Source organism: Nerophis lumbriciformis, linkage group LG08, assembly GCF_033978685.3.
Source record: "Nerophis lumbriciformis linkage group LG08, RoL_Nlum_v2.1, whole genome shotgun sequence".
NCBI lineage: Eukaryota > Metazoa > Chordata > Actinopteri > Syngnathiformes > Syngnathidae > Nerophis > Nerophis lumbriciformis.
In genome coordinates this window covers 46,777,501-46,797,857 of record NC_084555.2, presented here as the reverse complement: position 1 = coordinate 46,797,857, position 20,357 = coordinate 46,777,501, and the positions used below count along the sequence as shown (strand labels likewise).

Below are 20,357 nucleotides of genomic sequence, written 5' to 3'. Positions count from 1 at the left end.
CTTTAATTCTTCTTTCCTACCTTCCTTCTTACTTTCTATTCATCTGTTCTTGCTTCCTACATTCCTTCCTTCCTTCCTTTTCCCCCAGCCTTGCTTCTTTGCTTCCTTCTTTCCTTCCTTTATTGTTTTCTTCTATCTTTGAGTCCACCTTTCTTTCCTTCCTTCCTTGCGTCCATTCTTGCATCCTAACTTCCTTCCTATCTTCTTTCTTACTTTCCTTCCTTTCTTGCTTTGTTCCTTCTTTCCATTCCTCCTTGCTTCCTTGCTTTCTTCCAGCTTTTCTTTTCCCATCCTTCCTTCCATTCTTTTTTCCTTCCTTCCTTCCTTGTTTGTTTCCTTACCTCTCTTCCTTGCTTCCTAACTTCCTTCCGTCCTTCTTTCCATGCTTCCTCCTTCCATTCTTCTTTCCTACCTTCCTTCCTACTTTCTATTTGTCCGTTCTTGCTTCCTACATTCCTTCCTTCCTTCTTTCTTATTTTCCATCCTTACTTCCTTGCTTTCCTTCTTCTTTTTTCCTTGCTTCTTTTACCCTTTCTTATTTCCTTCCCTCTATCCATCCTTCCTTCATTCCTTCCTTCCTTATTTAATTATTTCTGTTTTTCCTTCATTCCTAGTGCTCTTGTTTTTTTCCATCCTGCCTTCCTTCATTCTTTACTTTCTTCATTGTTTCCTTCCATCTTTGATTTCTCCCTTCTTTCCTTCCTTTCTTGCCTCTTTGCATCCTTCCATTCTTTCTTTCTTGCGTCCTATATTCCTTCCTTCCTTCCTTCCTTTCTTCCTTCTTGCCATCCTTCCTTCATTCCTTGCTTTCTTCTTTCTTTTCAGCCTTCCTTCCCTCCTTGGTTCTTTCCTTCCTTTTCATCCTTCCTTTATTCCTTGCTTTCTTACTTATTTCCATCCTTCCTTTCTTCCTTGCTTCTTTTTTTTTTACAGTGTTTCTTTTTCTTTCCTTCCTTCCTTCCTTCCTTCCTTCCTTCCTTCCTTCCTTCCTTCCTTCCTTCCTTCCTTCCTTCCTTCCTTCTTTCCTTCTTCCCAGGCTGGCTCTTACCCTTCTTCTTTACTTCCTTCCTTCTTACTTTTCATTTGTCCTTATTTGCTTCCTACATTCCTTCCTTTCCTCTTTTTTCCATTCCTACTTCCTTTTTACCATCTTTCCTTTCTTGCTTTCCATCTTCTTTCCTCCTTACTTTCTTCTATTCTTTCTTATTTCCTATATTCCTTCCTTCCTTCCTTGCTTTCTTCCTTCTTGCCATCCTTCCTTCATTCCTTGCTTTCTTCTTTCTTTTCATCCTTCCTTCCCTCCTTGTTCTTTCCTTCCTTTTCATCCTTCCTTTATTCCCTGCTTTCTTACTTATTTCCATCCTTCCTTTATTCCTTGCTTTTTTTTTTTACAGTGTTTCTTTTTCTTTCCTTCCTTCCTTCCTTCCTTCCTTCCTTCCTTACATCCTTCCTTCTTTCCAGGCTGGCTCTTACCCTTCTTCTTTACTTCCTTCCTTTTTTCCAGGCTGGCTCCTTCCCTCCTTCTTTACTTCCTTCCTTCTTACTTTTCCTTTGTCCTTATTTGCTTCCTACCACCCTTCCTTTCCTCTTTTTTCCATTCCTACTTCCTTTTTACCATCTTTCCTTTCTTGCTTTCCATCTTCTTTCCTCCTTACTTTCTTCTATTCTTTCTTATTTCCTATATTCCTTCCTTCCTTCCTTGCTTTCTTCCTTCTTGCCATCCTTCCTTCATTCCTTGCTTTCTTCTTTCTTTTCATCCTTCCTTCCCTCCTTGGTTCTTTCCTTCCTTTTCATCCTTCCTTTATTCCTTGCTTTCTTACTTATTTCCATCCTTCCTTTATTCCTTGCTTTTTTTTACAGTGTTTCTTTTTCTTTCCTTCCTTCCTTCCTTCCTTCCTTATTTAATTATTTCTGTTTTTCCTTCATTCCTAGTGTTCTTGCTTTTTTCCATCCTGCCTTCCTTCATTCTTTACTTTCTTCATTGTTTCCTTCCATCTTTGATTTTTCCCTTCTTTCCTTCCTTTCTTGCCTCTTTGCATCCTTCCTTCCTTCCTACCTTCTTTCCTATTTTCCATTCTTTCTTTCTTGCGTCCTATATTCCTTCCTTCCTTCCTTGCTTTCTTCCTTCTTGCCATCCTTCCTTCATTCCTTGCTTTCTTCTTTCTTTTCATCCTTCCTTCCCTCCTTGGTTCTTTCCATCCTTTTCATCCTTCCTTTATTCCCTGCTTTCTTACTTATTTTCATCCTTCCTTTATTCCTTGCTTTCTTACTTATTTCCATCCTTCCTTTATTCCTTGCTTCTTTTTTTTTTACAGTGTTTCTTTTTCTTTCCTTCCTTCCTTCCTTCCTTCCTTCCTTCCTTCCTTCCTTCCTTCCTTCCTTCCTCCCTTCCTTCCTTCCTTCTTTCCAGGCTGGCTCCTTCCCTCCTTCTTTACTTCCTTCCTTCTTACTTTTCATTTGTCCTTATTTGCTTCCTACATTCCTTCCTTTCCTCTTTTTTCCATTCCTACTTCCTTTTTACCATCTTTCCTTTCTTGCTTTCCATCTTCTTTCTTCCTTACTTTCTTCTATTCTTTCTTATTTCCTATATACCTTCCTTCCTTCCTTGCTTTCTTCCTTCTTACCATCCTTACTTCATTCCTTGCTTTCTTCTTTCTTTTCATCCTTCCTTCCCTCCTTGGTTCTTTCCTTCCTTTCCATCCTTCCTTTATTCCTTGCTTTTTTTTACAGTGTTTCTTTTTCTTTCCTTCCTTCCTTCCTTCCTTCCTTCCTTCCTTCCTTCCTTCCTTCTTTCCAGGCTGGCTCTTACCCTTCTTCTTTACTTACTTCCTTTTTTCCAGGCTGGCTCCTTCCCTCCTGTTTTACTTCCTTCCTTCTTACTTTTCCTTTGTCCTTATTTGCTTCCTACATTCCTTCCTTTCCTCTTTTTTCCATTCCTACTTCCTTTTTACCATCTTTCCTTTCTTGCTTTCCATCTTCTTTCCTCCTTACTTTCTTCTATTCTTTCTTATTTCCTTCTGTCCATCCTTCTTTTCCACCTTCCTTCCTTCTTTAATTCATTCATTGCTCTCTACCTTCCTTCATTGGTTCTATCCTTCCTTCAATCCTTCGTTCCATGCTTCCTCCTTCCATTCCTCCTTCCTACTTTCCATCCGTACTTCCTTGCTTTCCACCTTCTTTCTTCTTTACTTCTGTCCATTCTTCTTTCCTACATCCATCTTACATTCTATACGTCCTTTCTTGCTTCATATATTCCTTCCTTCCTTCTTTCCCTCGATCCTTACTTCCTTCTTCCAGCCTTCGTTCTTTCACTCCTTTCTTTTTTCCTTCTTTTCATCCTTCCTTCCTTCATTCCTTCCTTTCCAAAGTGTACAAACCGCCTACTTTCTGCTTGACAAAGTCTCAGTAATGCTTGGTGTTTCCTGTCAATGAACCACAGCTCGCTGCAGGGACCGCAGCACTCGTGCAGCCCCACGCCGTACTCCTCCTATAGACACAATTATCAGTTGTGTTTATAAATAGTACACAAGTGTGTTGAATTTGTGCTGATGTAACTTTACAAATACATTTGGCAAATCAACATTAGTAAAAATGTGGCATAATTACTTAGTAAACCATCTTGCAAGAAGCATAAACAAGAGAAACCTACAGCGTAGGACTCGTCGATTGCCATTTGAAGTTCCTCGGAGTAGGATTCGGATTCGGCTGCGTATCTGGCAACCTCAGTCATGGAGAGTGGGAGGGGACTACATAATTTTGACCTGGATTCAACATTCCCTCTAAGGCAGGGGTGTCAAACTCAAATACAGAGTGGGCCAAAATTTAAAACTGAACAAAGCCGCGGGCCAAGGTTGAACAAATTCACCTTTAACGTACTCTACGAGCTATCGTCACGTCCGCTTTTCATCCATTTTAACATCGTTCAGACCCAGTCACAAGATATGTGCGGCTCCTGTACGCACACACGAGCGAATGCAACGCATACTTCATCAACAGCGATACAAGTCACACTGAGGGTGCCAGTATAAAAAACTTTAACACTGTTAGAAATATACGCCACACTGTGAATCCACACCAAACAAGAATGACAAACACATTTCAGGAGAACATCTGCACCGTAACACAACATAAACACAACAGAACAAATACCCAGAATCCTTTGTAGCACTAACTCTTCCTGGACGCTACAAAATACACCCCGGCTACCACCAAAACTCCTCCCCCCCACACACACACACCTTGTAGCGTCCCGGAAGAGTTAGTGCTGCAAAGGGTTCTGGTTTGGTGTGGATTCACAGTGCGGCGTATATTTTTTACAGTGTTAAAGTTTTTTATTCGGCTGCCCTCAGTGCATACTTGCCAACCCTCCCGGATTTTCCGGGAGACTCCCGAAATTCAGCGCCTCTCCCGAAAACCTCCCAGGACAAATTTTCTCCCGAAAATCTCCCGAAATTCAGGCGGAGCTGGAAGCCACGCCCCCTCCAGCTCCATGTGGACCTGAGTGACGTCAGGTGTGCAACACCACGTAAATCGTTGGCCAACCAAAAAGTAACCCCAGTACGCTATAGCCAACATTCACCAGGAGATGGCAACAGACAAACATAGATCACTATTACATTCCTCCCCTTTTAGAAATGTATAGAAGTTACTCAAAATAAATAAACAACCCAACCAAAAAATGCAGCAGCTCAATTAAAAAACTGTACTTAAGCCACATTCTTTTCTTTTTTTTTTAGTACTGAACTCTTAACCCTCATTTAAAAAATAAACATGCATATTATACAAACAGTATTTGTACACCTTTAACACAGATTTTTATACTGTCTTCAGAGATTCAGTTTTTTTGGTGGTACTCGAAACCTTTCTGGGTACCTGCGAAAGGGTGTTCAGCATGGTTGGAAAAATAGTGACAGAGAATAGAACAAGGATGGACAATTCAACCCTTAACTCAACAATGAGTAGATGAGTGTTATCTGTGTGGATATGTGTAAATAAATGAACACTGAAATTCAAGTATTTCTTTTATTTATATATATATATATATATATATATTTATATATATATATATATATATATATATGTATGAAATACTTGACCTGGTGAATTCTAGCTGTAAATATACTCCTCCCCTCTTAGCCCCGCCCCCAACCACGCCCCCGCCCCACCCCGACCACGCCCCCCCAGCCCCCACCCCCCACCTGCCGAAATCGGAGGTCTCAAGGTTGGCAAGTATGCCTCAGTGTAACCTGTATCGCTGTTGATGAAGTATGCGTTGCTTTCTAATGTGTGTGCGTGCAGAAGCCGCACATGTTATGTGGCTGCCTGGCTGGCTGGCTTGCTGGCTGGCTGGGTGGCTGGCGTTTGGAAGACTCTCGGGAGGATCGGCGGGCCAGCTTTAGTGTTAATTTGATATCGCCTCAAGGGCCAAGTGAAATTACACGGCGGGCCAAATTTGGCCCGCGGGCCAGAGTTTGACACCCATGCTCTAAGGTGTGCGCCTGTGCAATTGCGCACTGCAAAACTCTTTATTGTCAGCCATAAACACATCACCAAAACATTAGTAAAACAAATTATATCTAGCAAAAGTGGTCATTTTCTGCAGTACAAACCAGACCAAAAGCAACTTTGTTATATCAACAGCAGCCGCTCGCTCTTTCTCACTTGCGCCAACACATGTACATATGGCACTTAGCCAGTGATGCGTTTAAAGCCACACAAAAAGTCAGACAACTCCAACACCACACATAAAGTGTCATTCCAGGTCGTTACCCTATGATTTACCAATCAAATGTGTGCTTATTCTAGTGTCATTTATTAGGAATCTTAATTTATAAATATTAATCATGAAATGCTGTTAGTATATTCAATAAATACTAATAAAAATATATTTTTTACAAACAGGAAGTTGCAGGAATGTACACATGATCCCCTGCTTACATCTCATTGTGCAACATGTGAATGTTTTAATGGGAACTAAATGCAATGTCTGAAAGGGGTACAAATTATTTCCAAAGCAGGGCCTCCACCCAGACAAACAATACAAGTACACAGTTCATGAAAAACAATATTTTTTGTTATTGTAATTATAAGTGGGCCTAAACACTTATATTAGAAAATAACCTCATGGAAATGACTGCTGTCATTTGATTATAATAATAAGAGAATGTTGTCTGTCTATCTGTGTTGGCCCTGCGATGAGGTGGGGACTTGTCCAGGGTGTACACCGCCTTCCGCCCGAATGCAGCTGAGATAGGCTCCAGCACCTCCCACGACCCCAAAAGGGACAAGCGGTAGAACATGGATGGAGATGGAACTTATTTAGTCAGGTGTGCTGCTGGTGTAGCCACAGTGTGCACGTCTGATGTTGCTCACATGGGCTCCACTAAATGCTCAGGGAGTTTTTGCGTTTGCTCACACACATGAAAAATTAGAGGGAACATTGCCTGGATTGCAGTAACATTTCTGGCCACATTACTACATATGGCACCTTTTTTAATGAGATGCGGATGCTCTGCTCACTCAGTGATGTCACACACATGACACTTGTCTTAGTGAGCGAGAGAGATGGAGTTGGACGCTGCGTGGCGTCTAATTTCACGCTTGGACGCTCGCTAGAATCGATGTTTCGCACATAGACTGCGTGGCAACATGTGAGCACGCTCGCTCTCTCGCTGGCCCCTTCTGGCAAAAATCAATAGACAGTAAAACCTGTTCAGCTGCCTACACTAAAGCGTCATTTCTGAGTGTGCACGTGTAGTTGTATTTCTACCCTTATTGAGACATCAACAAGGAAAAGTAGCTTCCATATGAGGACCGGTGAACAAGTTAGGACCTAAATCATGGTGCCAATACAGAAAACCATTGCATCTAATAGAGAATGTCTCATTTGCACCCCCTGGTGGTGAAATCTATCAAAATTAGGGTGGTGCCAAAAAGGAGGGATTTTTCAAATTGACTGTGTCGGTTTTAAAAGTGCTCCCCCTCTGGTCAACATATGAAATAACAAGTGTGTGTAAAAATTTGAAGTGCTCCCCCTCTGGCCAACATATGAAATAACAAGTGTGAGTAAGAAATTGAAAGGCGCCCCCTTTGGCCAAAAGTAATAAAAAAATAAATATGTACAGTCATGGTCAAAAGTTTAGATACACTTGTGAAGGACATAATGTCATGGCTGTCTTGAGTTGCCAATCATTTCTACAACTCTTATTTTTTTGTGATAGAGTGATTGGAGCACATACTTGTTGGTCACAAAAAACATTCATGAAGTTTGCTTCTTTAATGAATTTATTTTGGGTCTACTGAAAATGTGAGCAAATCTGCTGGGTCCAACGTATACATACAGCAACATACATTATCAATTTTGGTGATGTAGAAAAGTTACAATCAAATCAAATGAGCTTCATGGCATGGCCTCTTAACTTCATGTGAGTGATAATGATTCCATTTAAATAGGGCCCATGTGATGCAGTCATTAGACTCGGTTGCAAACGCGACAATGAGAAAGTCAAAGGAACTCAGCACAGATCTGGAAAAAACGAATCATTGACTTGAACAAGTCAGGAAAGTCACTTGGAGCCATTTCAAAGCAGCTTAGGTCCCAAAAGCAACTGTGCAGACAATTGTTCGTAAGTATAAAGTGCATGGCACAGTTTTGTCACTGCCACGATCAGGAAGACAACGCAGGCTATCACCTGCTGCTGAAAGAAAATTGGTCAGGATTATCAAGAGTCAACCGAGAACCACCCAAAAGCAGGTCTGCAATGAATTGGAAGCTGCTGGAACACAGGTGTCAGTGTCCACAGTCAAGCGTGTTTTGAATCGCCATGGACTGAGAGGCTACCATGCAAGAAGGATGCCCTTGCTCCAGAATCGACACTTTAAGGCTCGTCTAAAGTTTGCTGCTGATCACATGGACAAAGATAAGACCTTCTGGAGGAAAGTTCTGTGGTCAGATGAAACAAAAATTTAGCTGTTTGGCCACAATACGTAATATGTTTGGAGGAGAAAAGGTGAGGCCTTTAATCCCAGGAACACCACACCTCCCGTCAAGCATGTTGGTGGTAGTATTATCCTATGGCCTGTTTTGCTGCCAATGGAACTGGTGCTTTACAGAGAGTAAATGGGACAATGAAAAAGGAGGATTACCTCCAAATTCTTCAGGACAACCTAAAATCATCAGGGGGGGTTTGGTGGTAGCGGGTGGGTGTATATTGTAGCGTCCAGGAAGAGTTAGTGCTGCAAGGGGTTCTGGGTATTTGTTCTGTTGTGTTTATGTTGTGTTACAGTGCGGATGTTTTCCAGAAATGTGTTTGGCATTCTTGTTTGGTGTGGGTTCACAGAGTGGCGCGTATTTGTAACAGTGTTAAAGTTGTTTTTACGGCTACCCTCAGTGTGACCTGTATGGCTGTTGACCAAGTATGTTTGCATTCACTTGTGCGTGTAAAAGCCGCATATATTATGTGGCTGGGCCGGCACGCTGTTTGTATGGAGGAAAAGCGGACGTTATGACAGGTTGTAGAGGACGCTAAAGGCAGTGCCTTTAAGGCACGCCCCCAATAATGTTGTCCGGATGGAAATCGGGAGAATGGTTGTCCCGGGAGATTTTCGGGAGGGGCACTGAAATTCGGGAGTCTCCCGGGAAAATCGGGAGGTTGAAACCGATACCGATAATTTTCCATATTACATTTTAAAGCATTTATCTGCAGATAATATCATCTCTAGTTGTCAATATTCAGTGTTTTATCGTTTATAGTTAACATTTTTTATTTTCATGTACATTCTGGCTCTCTCATTCAGTAAGAAAAATTAAAAATTCCATTCCGTTTATTAAGGCGGTGTGTCATAACGTTTTTAGCATTCAATCAGACATTATTGTGAGGTTTTGTATTAGTGTCGTGTGTCGTGTGTCCCCCCCCCCCCCCCCTCAAAATAATTGCCCATATCTGTGGGCGTCGACCTATGCTAATTAGCTCGTAAATCCTGCAGTTAAGAGAAAATAGACAAGTTAAGAACATTTTGTGAGTCCCACAAACCCAAACCTTGTAAACTGCAGATCATTTATGGATGAAAGGCATTCAAATGATGATAACTGTATTTTATGCACATTATTATTAGAGGCAGAAAAGGTTGTTTTGTTCAGTCATGACACATTTAAATGCAAGTAAGAATTGTGTGGAGTCTTTTTTTATTATAAAAATGTAATTAATTAAAAAATGTTATTAAATACAAATTTAAAAAAAAACATTTATGGGTAAACGCATGCCACATTCTTCTTACAAAATGTTTGGGGATGTGACCCGATGGTTGCATAAAAAGGTAGAGCGTGCTCGTAAAGCAGGGTGCATTTCAGGTGACTGCATCTCCGCCGGCTTGAAAGTGTCGCAGTGTCCTGATAGTGTCAACACAGAAACAAGTGATTTGTCTTCTTCAGCTGCTGGTGCAATGACCACCAAATGTGTGGGTGTGTGCAAATGTACAAGAAGGCGCTTTTCAAGGGGTAAAAAATGAGCGTCCGTGCTGCGGATTTCATCACCGTGACAACCGCACTCACCGCAAAGAGGTGACTTGAACTTTCTTTTATGGGAAAAAAACAAAACAAAACAGCAGTTCTCGCCTGCGTCAGCAGTGGTAAATACATGAATTATTAGGTTGCTCTGCATCTTTTTGCAGAGGAATATTCAGTTTGCTTGCAGGTTGTGTGTAGGCTCTAAGGCCTAGGTGTCAAAGTCCAGGCCCACGGACAAGATCCGGCCCACAAATGAATGATCTATGGCCCCCAGGATGATATTTGATTAGTACTAGAACCGGCCCACAGGCATCAGCCGCCTGCTGCTGTTTTGCACGCACCAATACTCCATCAGTATTGGCGCTAGGAATTTTCAAAATGGGGTCCCAGGAACCCCATTAAGTCATAAAAATGGGGTCCCACAGTAAATTTTTGGGGTCCAACTTTTTTGTAAGCGTTTTGAAAACAAATGATAAATGTATGCATTATCCTGTTATATCTCACATTCTATATTGTGTTTTGTCATAAATGTTACTTAATTCATCAAAAAAAGTATATCATCAATCAATGTCAATCAATGTTTATTTATATAGCCCTAAATCACAAGTGTCTCAAAGGGCTGCACAAGCCACAACGACATCCTCGGTTCAGAGCCCACATAAGGGCAAGGAAAAACTCACAACCCAGTGGGATGTCAATGTGAATGACTATGAGAAACCTTGGAGAGGACCCCCCTGTAGGGGAGACCGGTGCAATGGATCTAGCATAATATTGTGAAAGTCCAGTCCATAGTGGATCATGCATTACATACTATACTATACTATTAATTTATATTATTATGTGTTGTCAACTTTGTACTTTTTTATGTCATTGCCTGAAATAAATAAATAAATGAAAAAAAAGAAAGAAAATAATCTAATAATAATTTTGTGAGAGTCCAGTCCATAGTGGATCTAACATAATATTGTGAGAGTCTAGTCCATAGTAGATCTAACATAATATTGTGAGAGTCCAGTCCATAGTGGATCTAACATAATAGTGAGAGTCCAGTCCATAGTGGATCTAACATAATAGCGAGAGTCCAGTCCACAGTGGATCTAACATAATAGTGAGAGTCCAGTCCATAGTGGATCTAACATAATAGCGAGAGTCCAGTCCATAGTGGATCTAACATAATAGTGAGAGTCCAGTCCATAGTGGATCTAGCATAATAGTGAGAGTCCAGTCCAGAGTGGATCGAACATAATAGTGAGAGTCCAGTCCATAGTGGATCTAACATAATAGTGAGAGTCCAATCCATAGTGGATCTGACATAATAGTGAGAGTCCAGTCCATAGTGGATCTAACATAATAGTGTGAGCGTCCAGTCCATAGTGGATCCAACATAATAGTGAGAGTCCAGTCCATAGTGGATCTAACATAATAGTGAGAGTCCAGTCCATAGTGGATCTAACATAATAGTGTGAGAGTCCAGTCCATAGTGGATCTAACATAATAGTGTGAGAGTCCAGTCCATAGGGGATCTAACATAATAGTGAGAGTCCAGTCCATAGTGGATCTAACATAATAGTGTGAGAATCCAGTCCATAGTGGATCTAACAAAATATTGTGAGAGTCCAGTCCAAAGTGGATTTAACATAATAGTGTGAAAATCCAGTCCATAGTGGATCTAACATAATAGTGTGAGAGTCCAGTCCATAGGGGATCTAACATAATAGTGAGAGTCCAGTACATAGTGGATCTAACATAATATTGTGAGAGTCCAGTCCATAGTGGATCTAACATAATAGTGTGAGAGTCCAGTCCATAGTGGATCTAACATAATAGTGAGAGTCCAGTCCATAGTGGATCTAACATAATAGTGAGAGTCCAGTCCATAGTGGATCTAACATAATAGTGTGAGAGTCCAGTCCATAGTGGATCTAACATAATAGTGTGAGAGTCCAGTCCATAGTGGATCTAACATAATAGTGTGAGAGTCCAGTCCATAGTGGATCTAACATAATAGTGAGAGTCCAGTCCATAGTGGATCTAACATAATAGTGAGAGTCCAGTCCATAGTGGATCTAACATAATAGTGAGAGTCCAGTCCATAGTGGATATAACATAATAGTGAGAGTCCAGTCCAGAGTGGATCTAACATAATAGTGAGAGTCCATTCCATAGTGGATCTAACATAAAATTGTGAGAGTCTAGTCCATAGTGGATCTAACATAATAGTGAGAGTCCAGTCCATAGTGGATCTAACATAATAGTGAGAGTCCAGTCCATAGTGGATCTAACATAATATTGTGAGAGTCCAGTCCATAGTGGATCTAACATAATAGTGAGAGTCCAGTCCATAGTGGATCTAACATAATAGTGAGAGTCCAGTCCATAGTGGAGCTAACATAATAGTGAGAGTCCAGTCCATAGTGGATCTAACATAATAGTAAGAGTCCAGTCCATAGTGGATCTAACATAATAGTGAGAGTCCAGTCCATAGTGGATCTAACATAATATTGTGAGAGTCCAGTCCATAGGTGATCTAACATAATAGTGAGAGTCCAGTCCATAGTGGATCTAGCATAATAGTGTGAAAGTCCAGTCCGTCAATCCATTTCCCCTCTCGGGGTCCCGAGGGTGGCTGGAGCCTATCCCAGGTGCACCCGGGCAGAAGGCGGGGTGCACCCTGGACAAGGCACCACTACATCGCAGGGCCTACACAGATAGACAGACAACTAATCAATAGGGAACTATATTGACAAATGTTCTGTCTTACACTGCAAGATTGTTCAGTAAGTGTCAGGTTCAAACACTGATGACATCTATTAAACAGACAAAGAAGCAAGGAACTAAACCGAGACAGAATTCAATTTAGCTCAATTGAGGAGAAACGTCTGGGCTGTACTCTTGTACAGTCTCCCACCACACTCTGACGAAAGATTGTACGCCTCCTCTTTTATTTGGACTTTCCCTGATTACATGGCAACAGCTGTTTCTAAAGGAAGGGGGTCGTAAACAGCCGCTGCCTTTGGTTACAAAGCAGTTCAAAGAAAAAATGCCTGGAGGGGAGTCCGGTCCTGCTTCCTGTAGATCTTGGGTCAAGACAAAATCTCCCTGTGGATTACAATACATAAAAGAAACCGACACCTTCATGTCGCTTCCCATCCTACACAGTGGAGTTTTACAAGCCTTTTGCTTGGTAGGATCAAAGACAGCTTTTGTCCTCTCGCCGGGAACTCATGGCAACACAAAGTTTTGTGATAACTTAGCTACAATTATTCTGACAATAAGTATTACATAGGTCTAGCTTGCGTGCTATTGTGTGCTTAGCTGTCGTGTAGCTGCTAGCTTCTCGTAGCCTTTTTGTAAATGACTTGACTAAAATAGGAAAAAAAATACCAACCTTGTGTGCTTATTGGAGGACATTTAGACTTAGACTTAGACAAACTTTAATGATCCACAAGGGAAATTGTTCAACACAGTAGCTCAGTTACAATGATGGAAAGTGTAAGGATGGAAAGGACAATGCAGGTATAAATAGACTAATATAGCTAAAAAAATCTAACATATATATACGAATATATACATAATGTGTACAGTATATTATATATACAGATATATTATATTATGTCTATAACATATATACAATATATACCAATATCCATCCATCCATTTTCTACCGCTTATTCCCTTTGGGGTCGCGGGGGGCGCTGGAGCCTATCTCAGCTACAATCGGGCGGAAGGCGGGGTACACCCTGGACAAGTCGCTACCTCATATACCAATATATAGAATATATAGATGTTAGATGTTAACTGGATGTCTGAACAGTTTACATGCAAGCCGATATTATCCGACGCCTTTGCTGATATCACACCGATATGAATATCAGATCGGGACACCACTACTCGAATGGAAATACTCGGTGAAGTGTTTTATTTCATGTTATTCGATGACGACTCCAAAAAAGGTCTGCTTTAAAGAAACATGTCGCTCAGAGGAAAGTCCTCCCATCCCAAGACTCCTCAGATGATATCAGAAGCGTGGGTGATCTCCAAGGCGATGTCAAATATGTGTCGCCCTGCGTTGCTCGTGTGTATTCTTTCTCTGCAGAGGATTTTCCCTCCTCCTCTCAGCCTGCCGGCAAGGTTACTGTTACCTAGCAACCCTTCCGTCCGTCTTTGCTGTGGTTTTTCCTGTTTGCAAGGGAGGCTCTCGGACATCTTCAGTGATGGACAGGCTGCGGACGTGAGGAAGTAGACTAGCAGGAAAAAGAGAACATGGAAGCATGTTCTGGGTGGTCATCGGCGGGCACTCGAACGAGTATGACGATCCTCCTGGTAGGGGTGTATCCCTTTTATGGAGGATGCCTGTGCGTGACTTTGTTTAACGTTTGTTTAACGTGACAGAATCGGGTCAGGGTCCAGTGGCATGGAGTCCAAGACGACTAGGGACTAGAGTTGTCCGATAATGGCTTTTTTGCCAATATTCCGATATTGTCCAACTCATAATTACCGATTCCGATATTAACTGATACCGATATATCCAGTCGTGGAATTAACACATTATTATGCCTAATTTTGTTGTGATGCCCCGCTGGATGCATTAAACAATGTAACAAGGTTTTCCAAAATAAATCAACTCAAGTTATGGAAAAAAATGCCAACATGGCACTGCCATATTTATTATTGAAGTCACAAAGTGCATAATTTTTTTTTAACATGCCTCAAAACAGCAGCTTGGAATTTGGGACATGCTCTCCCTGAGAGAGCATGAGGAGGTTGAGGTGGGCGTGGTTGAGGTATGGTGTGGTAGGGGGTAGCGGGGGGTGTCTACTGTAGCCCAGTGGTCCCCACTGGTACCGGGCCGTACAAGAAATTAATTAATTTTTTATTTTTATTATTTTTTTTATTAAATCAACATAAAAAACACAATATATACATTATATATCAATATAGATCAATACAGTTTGCAGGGATACAGTCCGTAAGCACACATTTCTTTATGGAACCCCCACCCCCCCCCCCACCCCCCTCCCCTCCACTCCACCACCACCACACACACACACACACACACACACACACACACACACACACACCCCGGTCCGTGGGACAAATTTTCAAGCGTTGATCGGTCCCCAGCTACAAAAAGGTTGGGGATCACTCTTGTAGCGTCCCGGAAGAGTAAGTGCTGCAAGGGGTTCTGGGTATTTGTTCTGTTGTGTTTATGTTGTGTTACGGTGCGGATGTTCTCCCGAAATGTGTTTGTCATTCTTGTTTGGTGTGGGTTCACAGCGTGGCGCATATTTGTAACAGTGTTAAAGTTGTTTATACGGCCACCCTCAGTGTGACCTGTATGGCTGTTGACCAAGTATGATTTGCATTCACTTGTGTGTGTGTGTGATATTATGTGACTGGGCCGGCAGGCAATGGCAGTGCCTTTAAGGTTTATTGGCGCTCTGTACTTCTCCCTACGTCCGTGTAAAAAGTCATACATTTTACTTTTTGAAACCGATACCGACAATTTCCGATATTACATTTTAAAGCATTTATCGGTTGATAATATCGGACATCTCTACTGGGGACCCTTTTCTGCTGCAGCCTTCTTCCGCCGTCACAGCTGTTGTGGTAGTTCTTACATCTACCGTCTTCCGCCTGCTCCGCCGTTGAGGTCTTCACCGTATCCCTGGCTAGGGGGCAGTCAGGTACTAGGCCTTTGCCAAGGGCCACCTGGGGTAACAGTAGTAAAGGGGTTAACCTCCTAGTGCCCCAAGACCCCATAGAGGAGCCTCCACTGCCGGATGCACTTTAACATCATGCCCAGGACGTTTTACACCCAGTTCTAGGTGTAAAACGTACGATACAGGTGACAGAGGATACCGAGCCTGCTGACCTACTGCATAACAGTGTGGTATGCCTGCTGCACTGAAGCAGACAAACAGGCGATTCAGAGGGTCATAAAGTCTGCACAAAAAATCATCGGCTGCCCCCTCCCCTCCCTGAAGGATTTACACAACTCCCGCTGCCTCAACACAGCAAAAAGCATCACTGAGGACAGCACACACCCTGGCTTCCACCTGTTCGACCTGCTACCATCGGGCAGGTGCTACAGGTGCATCAGAGCCAGAACAAACAGGCTCAGAGACAGGCTTCTTTCCCAGAGCTGTCACCATCTTGAACTCTAACTTCTAATAATAATTCACCCCTATACAATATCCTACTCTAATACCCTACTGTGCAATATTACCCTTCGAGTGCAATACGTCCGACACTGATTGTTATTTATTACTCCGGTACTCTTGTCTTGTTCTGTATATTGTACAGTATTTTGTATTTCTATAGTGTTTTGTATATTGTACAGTATTTTGTATTTCTATAATGTTTTGTATATTGTACAGTATTTTGTATTTCTATAGTGTTTTGTATATTGTACAGTATTTTGTATTTCTATAGTGTTTTGTATATTGTACAGCAGGGGTGCTCACACTTTTTCTGCAGGCGAGCTACTTTTCAATTGATCAAGTCGTGGGGATCTACCTCATTCATATATATAATTTATATTTACTTATTTATGAAATATATGTTTTTGTTAACAAGTTAAAGGTGTTTAATGATTATACAAGTATGTTTAATACATATAGTTAATATTGTTAACAACTTAAAGGTGGTTAAAAATAATACAAGCATGTTTAACACAAATAATTAATATTGTTAACAACTTAAAGGTGGTTAAAGATAAAACAAGCATGTTTAACACATATAGTTAATATTGTTAACAACTTAAAGGTGGTTAAAGATAATACAAGCATGTTTAACACATATAGTTAATATTGTTAACAACTTAAAGGTGGTTAAAGATAATACAAGCATGTTTAACACATATAGTTAATATTGTTAACAAGTTAAAGGTGGTTAAAGATAATACAAGCATGTTTAACACATATAGATTCCTTTCTTTCATGAAGACAAGAATATAAGTTGGTGTATTACCTGATTGTGATGACTTGCATTGATTGGAATCAGACAGTGGTGATGATAACGTCTGCATTTTCGAATGGAGGAGAAAGAAAGTCCTCCTTTCTGTCCAATACCACATGAAAGTGGTTGGTTTTTGGCATCTTATTTGTCCAGCTTCCGTACTCCTTTGTATACACTTTACAAGAAATACATTGTCGGCAAACTCCGTAGCTTGCTAGCTTGTGCACGCCAGCTTTCTGAGACTCTTATTTTGGTAGCGCAGGCAGGATGAAGCAGAGCTTTTATTGTGCAACTGTGCAGTCAGTCTTTGGAGTTTTGACGACAGGTACGGAGCCAGAGTCTGTTGAAATAAAGTGTTTCTCGCCTTCCTGTCGGTAATTTTAATGAGCTGGCAGCAGCCAGCGTCATCTCAGAAGACCCTCGGGTGCCGTGAATGTCAATCAAGTGACGAAAGTGACGTCATAGTAAAGATTTATGATCGCTCATTTTTAGGACTATTTTTTTAATGCCTGGCTGGTGATCGACTGACACACCCTCCGAGATCGACCGGTAGATCGCGATCGACGTAATGAGCACCCCTGTTGTACAGGATTGCTTATTATTTTTTTGGATAGTAGTCTGTTTATTTCAATTGTTAGTTTTTTTCTTTATTGCCTGTTGTGTAATTTATTTTATTTATTTTTACCCCATATTTGTTCCCACTACCGCACCTTAAGTTGGAGTCCTTAATCTCGTTATATGCAAATATAATGACAATAAAGTCCATTCTGTTCTTTTCTATTCTATTCTACATTTCCGACGCGACGTCTCTGACGATTCTTCTCACGTCTTGAAGGTGTGAACGTCACCCGTCCTTCTGTCCGCGACAGGACCCGTCATCCATCACACTTTTGCAATAAAAGTCTCTTCTTCTTCTTCTTCTTCTTCTTCTTCCCGCCTCCTTCGCCACAGGTGGTGCGGGATCAGATCTCTCACTGCACGGTGAAGCTGCGCCAGACCACCGGCCTGATGGAGTACTGCTTGGAGGTCATCAAGGAGAACGACCCCAGCGGTTTCCTCCAGGTCAGTTGTCATATCTTGTTTTCTTAGGTCTCATTTGGAAGTACTACAGTATCAGTAGATGTTGCATGCAGTTGCAATTCAAGGACATTAGATGGCAGTAGTGTATGGCCAAAAAACGTAATGAATGTAAATGGATTTTGTGAAAATGAAGGCCGTAAATGGCATTAACAACGATGTCCAGAAGCATTAAATATGTCACGATGAATGAAAATGAACTTAAGAACGTTGTGGTCATCAAAAAATTGCTACATTGTTTCTTGTTCTCGTCTCTGACTTTTAAACCGGATACAAGAGGTCTTGTAAGGTCTGAAAGCGAGAAAAAAATCAGCGGCAAAATCAGACTTCAAACTTCCTTTGCCATTCTTTGGTCACTGTAGGCGTGCAGTCCTTAACTCTGACACCATGTCATGTTCATGACTCAATTTTATGATGGTTTTCACATCAAATTACTGTAAATGAAAGAGCGGTAGCACCTTTTTTTTTTTTGCGGTAAAGTTCAGCTGCCGTTTTTTTAGCGTAAAATCCATTTTATAATGCATTTCTGTTAATGGAAAAACGGTACCACTTTTATTTGTACAGTAAAATCAATCAATCAATCAATCAATGTTTATTTATATAGCCCTAAATCACGAGTGTCTCAAAGGGCTGCACAAGTCACAACGACATCCTCGGTTCAGAGCCCACATAAGGGCAAGGAAAAACTCACAACCCAGTGGGATGTCAATGTGAATGACTATGAGAAACCTTGGAGAGGACCGCAGATGTGGGTGCCGAGAGTCCAGTCCATAGTGGATCAAACATAATAGTGAGAGTCCAGTCCATAGTGGATCTAACATAATAGTGACAGTCCAGTCCATAGTGGATCTAACATAATAGTGAGAGTCTAGTTCACATAGTGGATTTAACATAATAGTGAGAGTCCAGTCCATAGTGGATCTAACATAATAGTGAGAGTCCAGTCCATAGTGGATCTAACATAATAGTGAGAGTTCAGTCCATAGTGGATCTAACATAATAGTGAGAGTCCAGTCCATAGTGGATCTAACATAATAGTGAGAGTCCAGTCCATAGTGGATCTAACATAATAGTAAGAGTCCAGTCCATAGTGGATCTAACATAATAGTGAGAGTCCAGTCCATAGTGGATCTAACATAATAGTGAGTCCAGTCCATAGTGGATCTAACATAATAGTGAGAGTCCAGTCCATAGTGGATCTAATATAATAGTGAGAGTCCAGTCCATAGTGGATCTAACATAATAGTGAGAGTCCAGTCCATAGTGGATCTAACATAATAGTGAGAGTCCAGTCCATAGTGGATCTAACATAATAGTGTGAGAGTCCAGTCCAGAGTGGATCTAACATAATAGTGAGAGTCCAGTCCATAGTGGATCTAATATAATAGTGAGAGTCCAGTCCTTAGTGGATCTAACATAATAGTGAGAATCCAGTCCACAGTGGATCTAACATAATAGTGAGAGTCCAGTCCATAGTGGATCTAACATAATAGTGAGAGTCCAGTCCATAGTGGATCTAACATAATAGCGAGAGTCCAGTCCATAGTGGATCTAACATAATAGTGAGAGTCCAGTCCATAGTGGATCTAACATAATAGTGAGAATCCAGTCCACAGTGGATCTAACATAATAGTGAGAGTCCAGTCCATAGTGGATCTAACATAATAGCGAGAGTCCAGTCCATAGTGGATCTAACATAATAGCGAGAGTCCAGTCCATAATGGATCTAACATAATAGTGAGAGTCCAGTCCATAGTGGATCTAACATAATAGTGAGAGTCCAGTCCATAGTGGATCCAACATAATAGTGAGAGTCCAGTCCATAGTGGATCTAACATAATAGTGAGAATCCAGTCCACAGTGGATCTAACATAATAGTGAGAGTCCAGTCCATAGTGGATCTAACATAATAGTGAGAGTCCAGTCCATAGTGGATCTAACATAATAGCGAGAGTCCAGTCCATAGTGGATCTAACATAATAGTGAGAGTCCAGTCCATAGTGGATCTAACATAATAGTGAGAATCCAGTCCACTGTGGATCTAACATAATAGTGAGAGTCCAGTCCATAGTGGATCTAACATAATAGCGAGAGTCCAGTCCATAGTGGATCTAACATAATAGCGAGAGTCCAGTCCATAGTGGATCTAACATAATAGTGAGAGTACAGTCCATAGTGGATCTAACATAATAGTGAGAGTCCAGTCCATACTGGATCTAACATAATAGTAAGAGTCCAGTCCATAGTGGATCTAACATAATAGTGAGAGTCCAGTCCATAGTGGATCTAACATAATAGTGAGAGTCCAGTCCATAGTGGATCTAACATAATAGTGAGAGTCCAGTCCATAGTGGATCTAACATAATAGTGAGAGTCCAGTCCATAGTGGATCTAACATAATAGTGAGAGTCCAGTCCATAGTGGATCTAACATAATAGGGAGAATCCAGTCCACAGTGGATCTAACATAATAGTGAGAGTCCAGTCCATAGTGGATCTAACATAATAGTGAGAGTCCAGTCCATACTGGATCTAACATAATAGTAAGAGTCCAGTCCATAGTGGATCTAACATAATAGTGAGAGTCCAGTCCATAGTGGATCTAACATAATAGTGAGAGTCCAGTCCATAGTGGATCTAACATAATAGTGAGAGTCCAGTCCATAGTGGATCTAACATAATAGCGAGAGTCCAGTCCATAGTGGATCTAACATAATAGTGAGAGTCCAGTCCATAGTGGATCTAACATAATAGTGAGAGTCCAGTCCATAGTGGATCTAACATAATAGCAAGAGTCCAGTCCATAGTGGATCTAA

The 20,357-nt window shown here is 41.2% G+C and overlaps 1 protein-coding gene across 6 annotated transcripts in view; it reads left to right on the top strand.

Moving 5' to 3' along the window:
- Positions 1-20,357, top strand: part of trim9 (tripartite motif containing 9) — a 73,737-nt gene that overhangs the window by 29,075 nt on the left and 24,305 nt on the right. For all 6 annotated transcript variants that reach the window (XM_061969079.1, XM_061969081.1, XM_061969078.1 and 3 more), the window contains exon 4: positions 17,417-17,527. In XM_061969079.1, the coding sequence (XP_061825063.1) occupies positions 17,417-17,527 (111 nt within the window). The remainder of the gene's footprint in view (positions 1-17,416; positions 17,528-20,357) is intronic.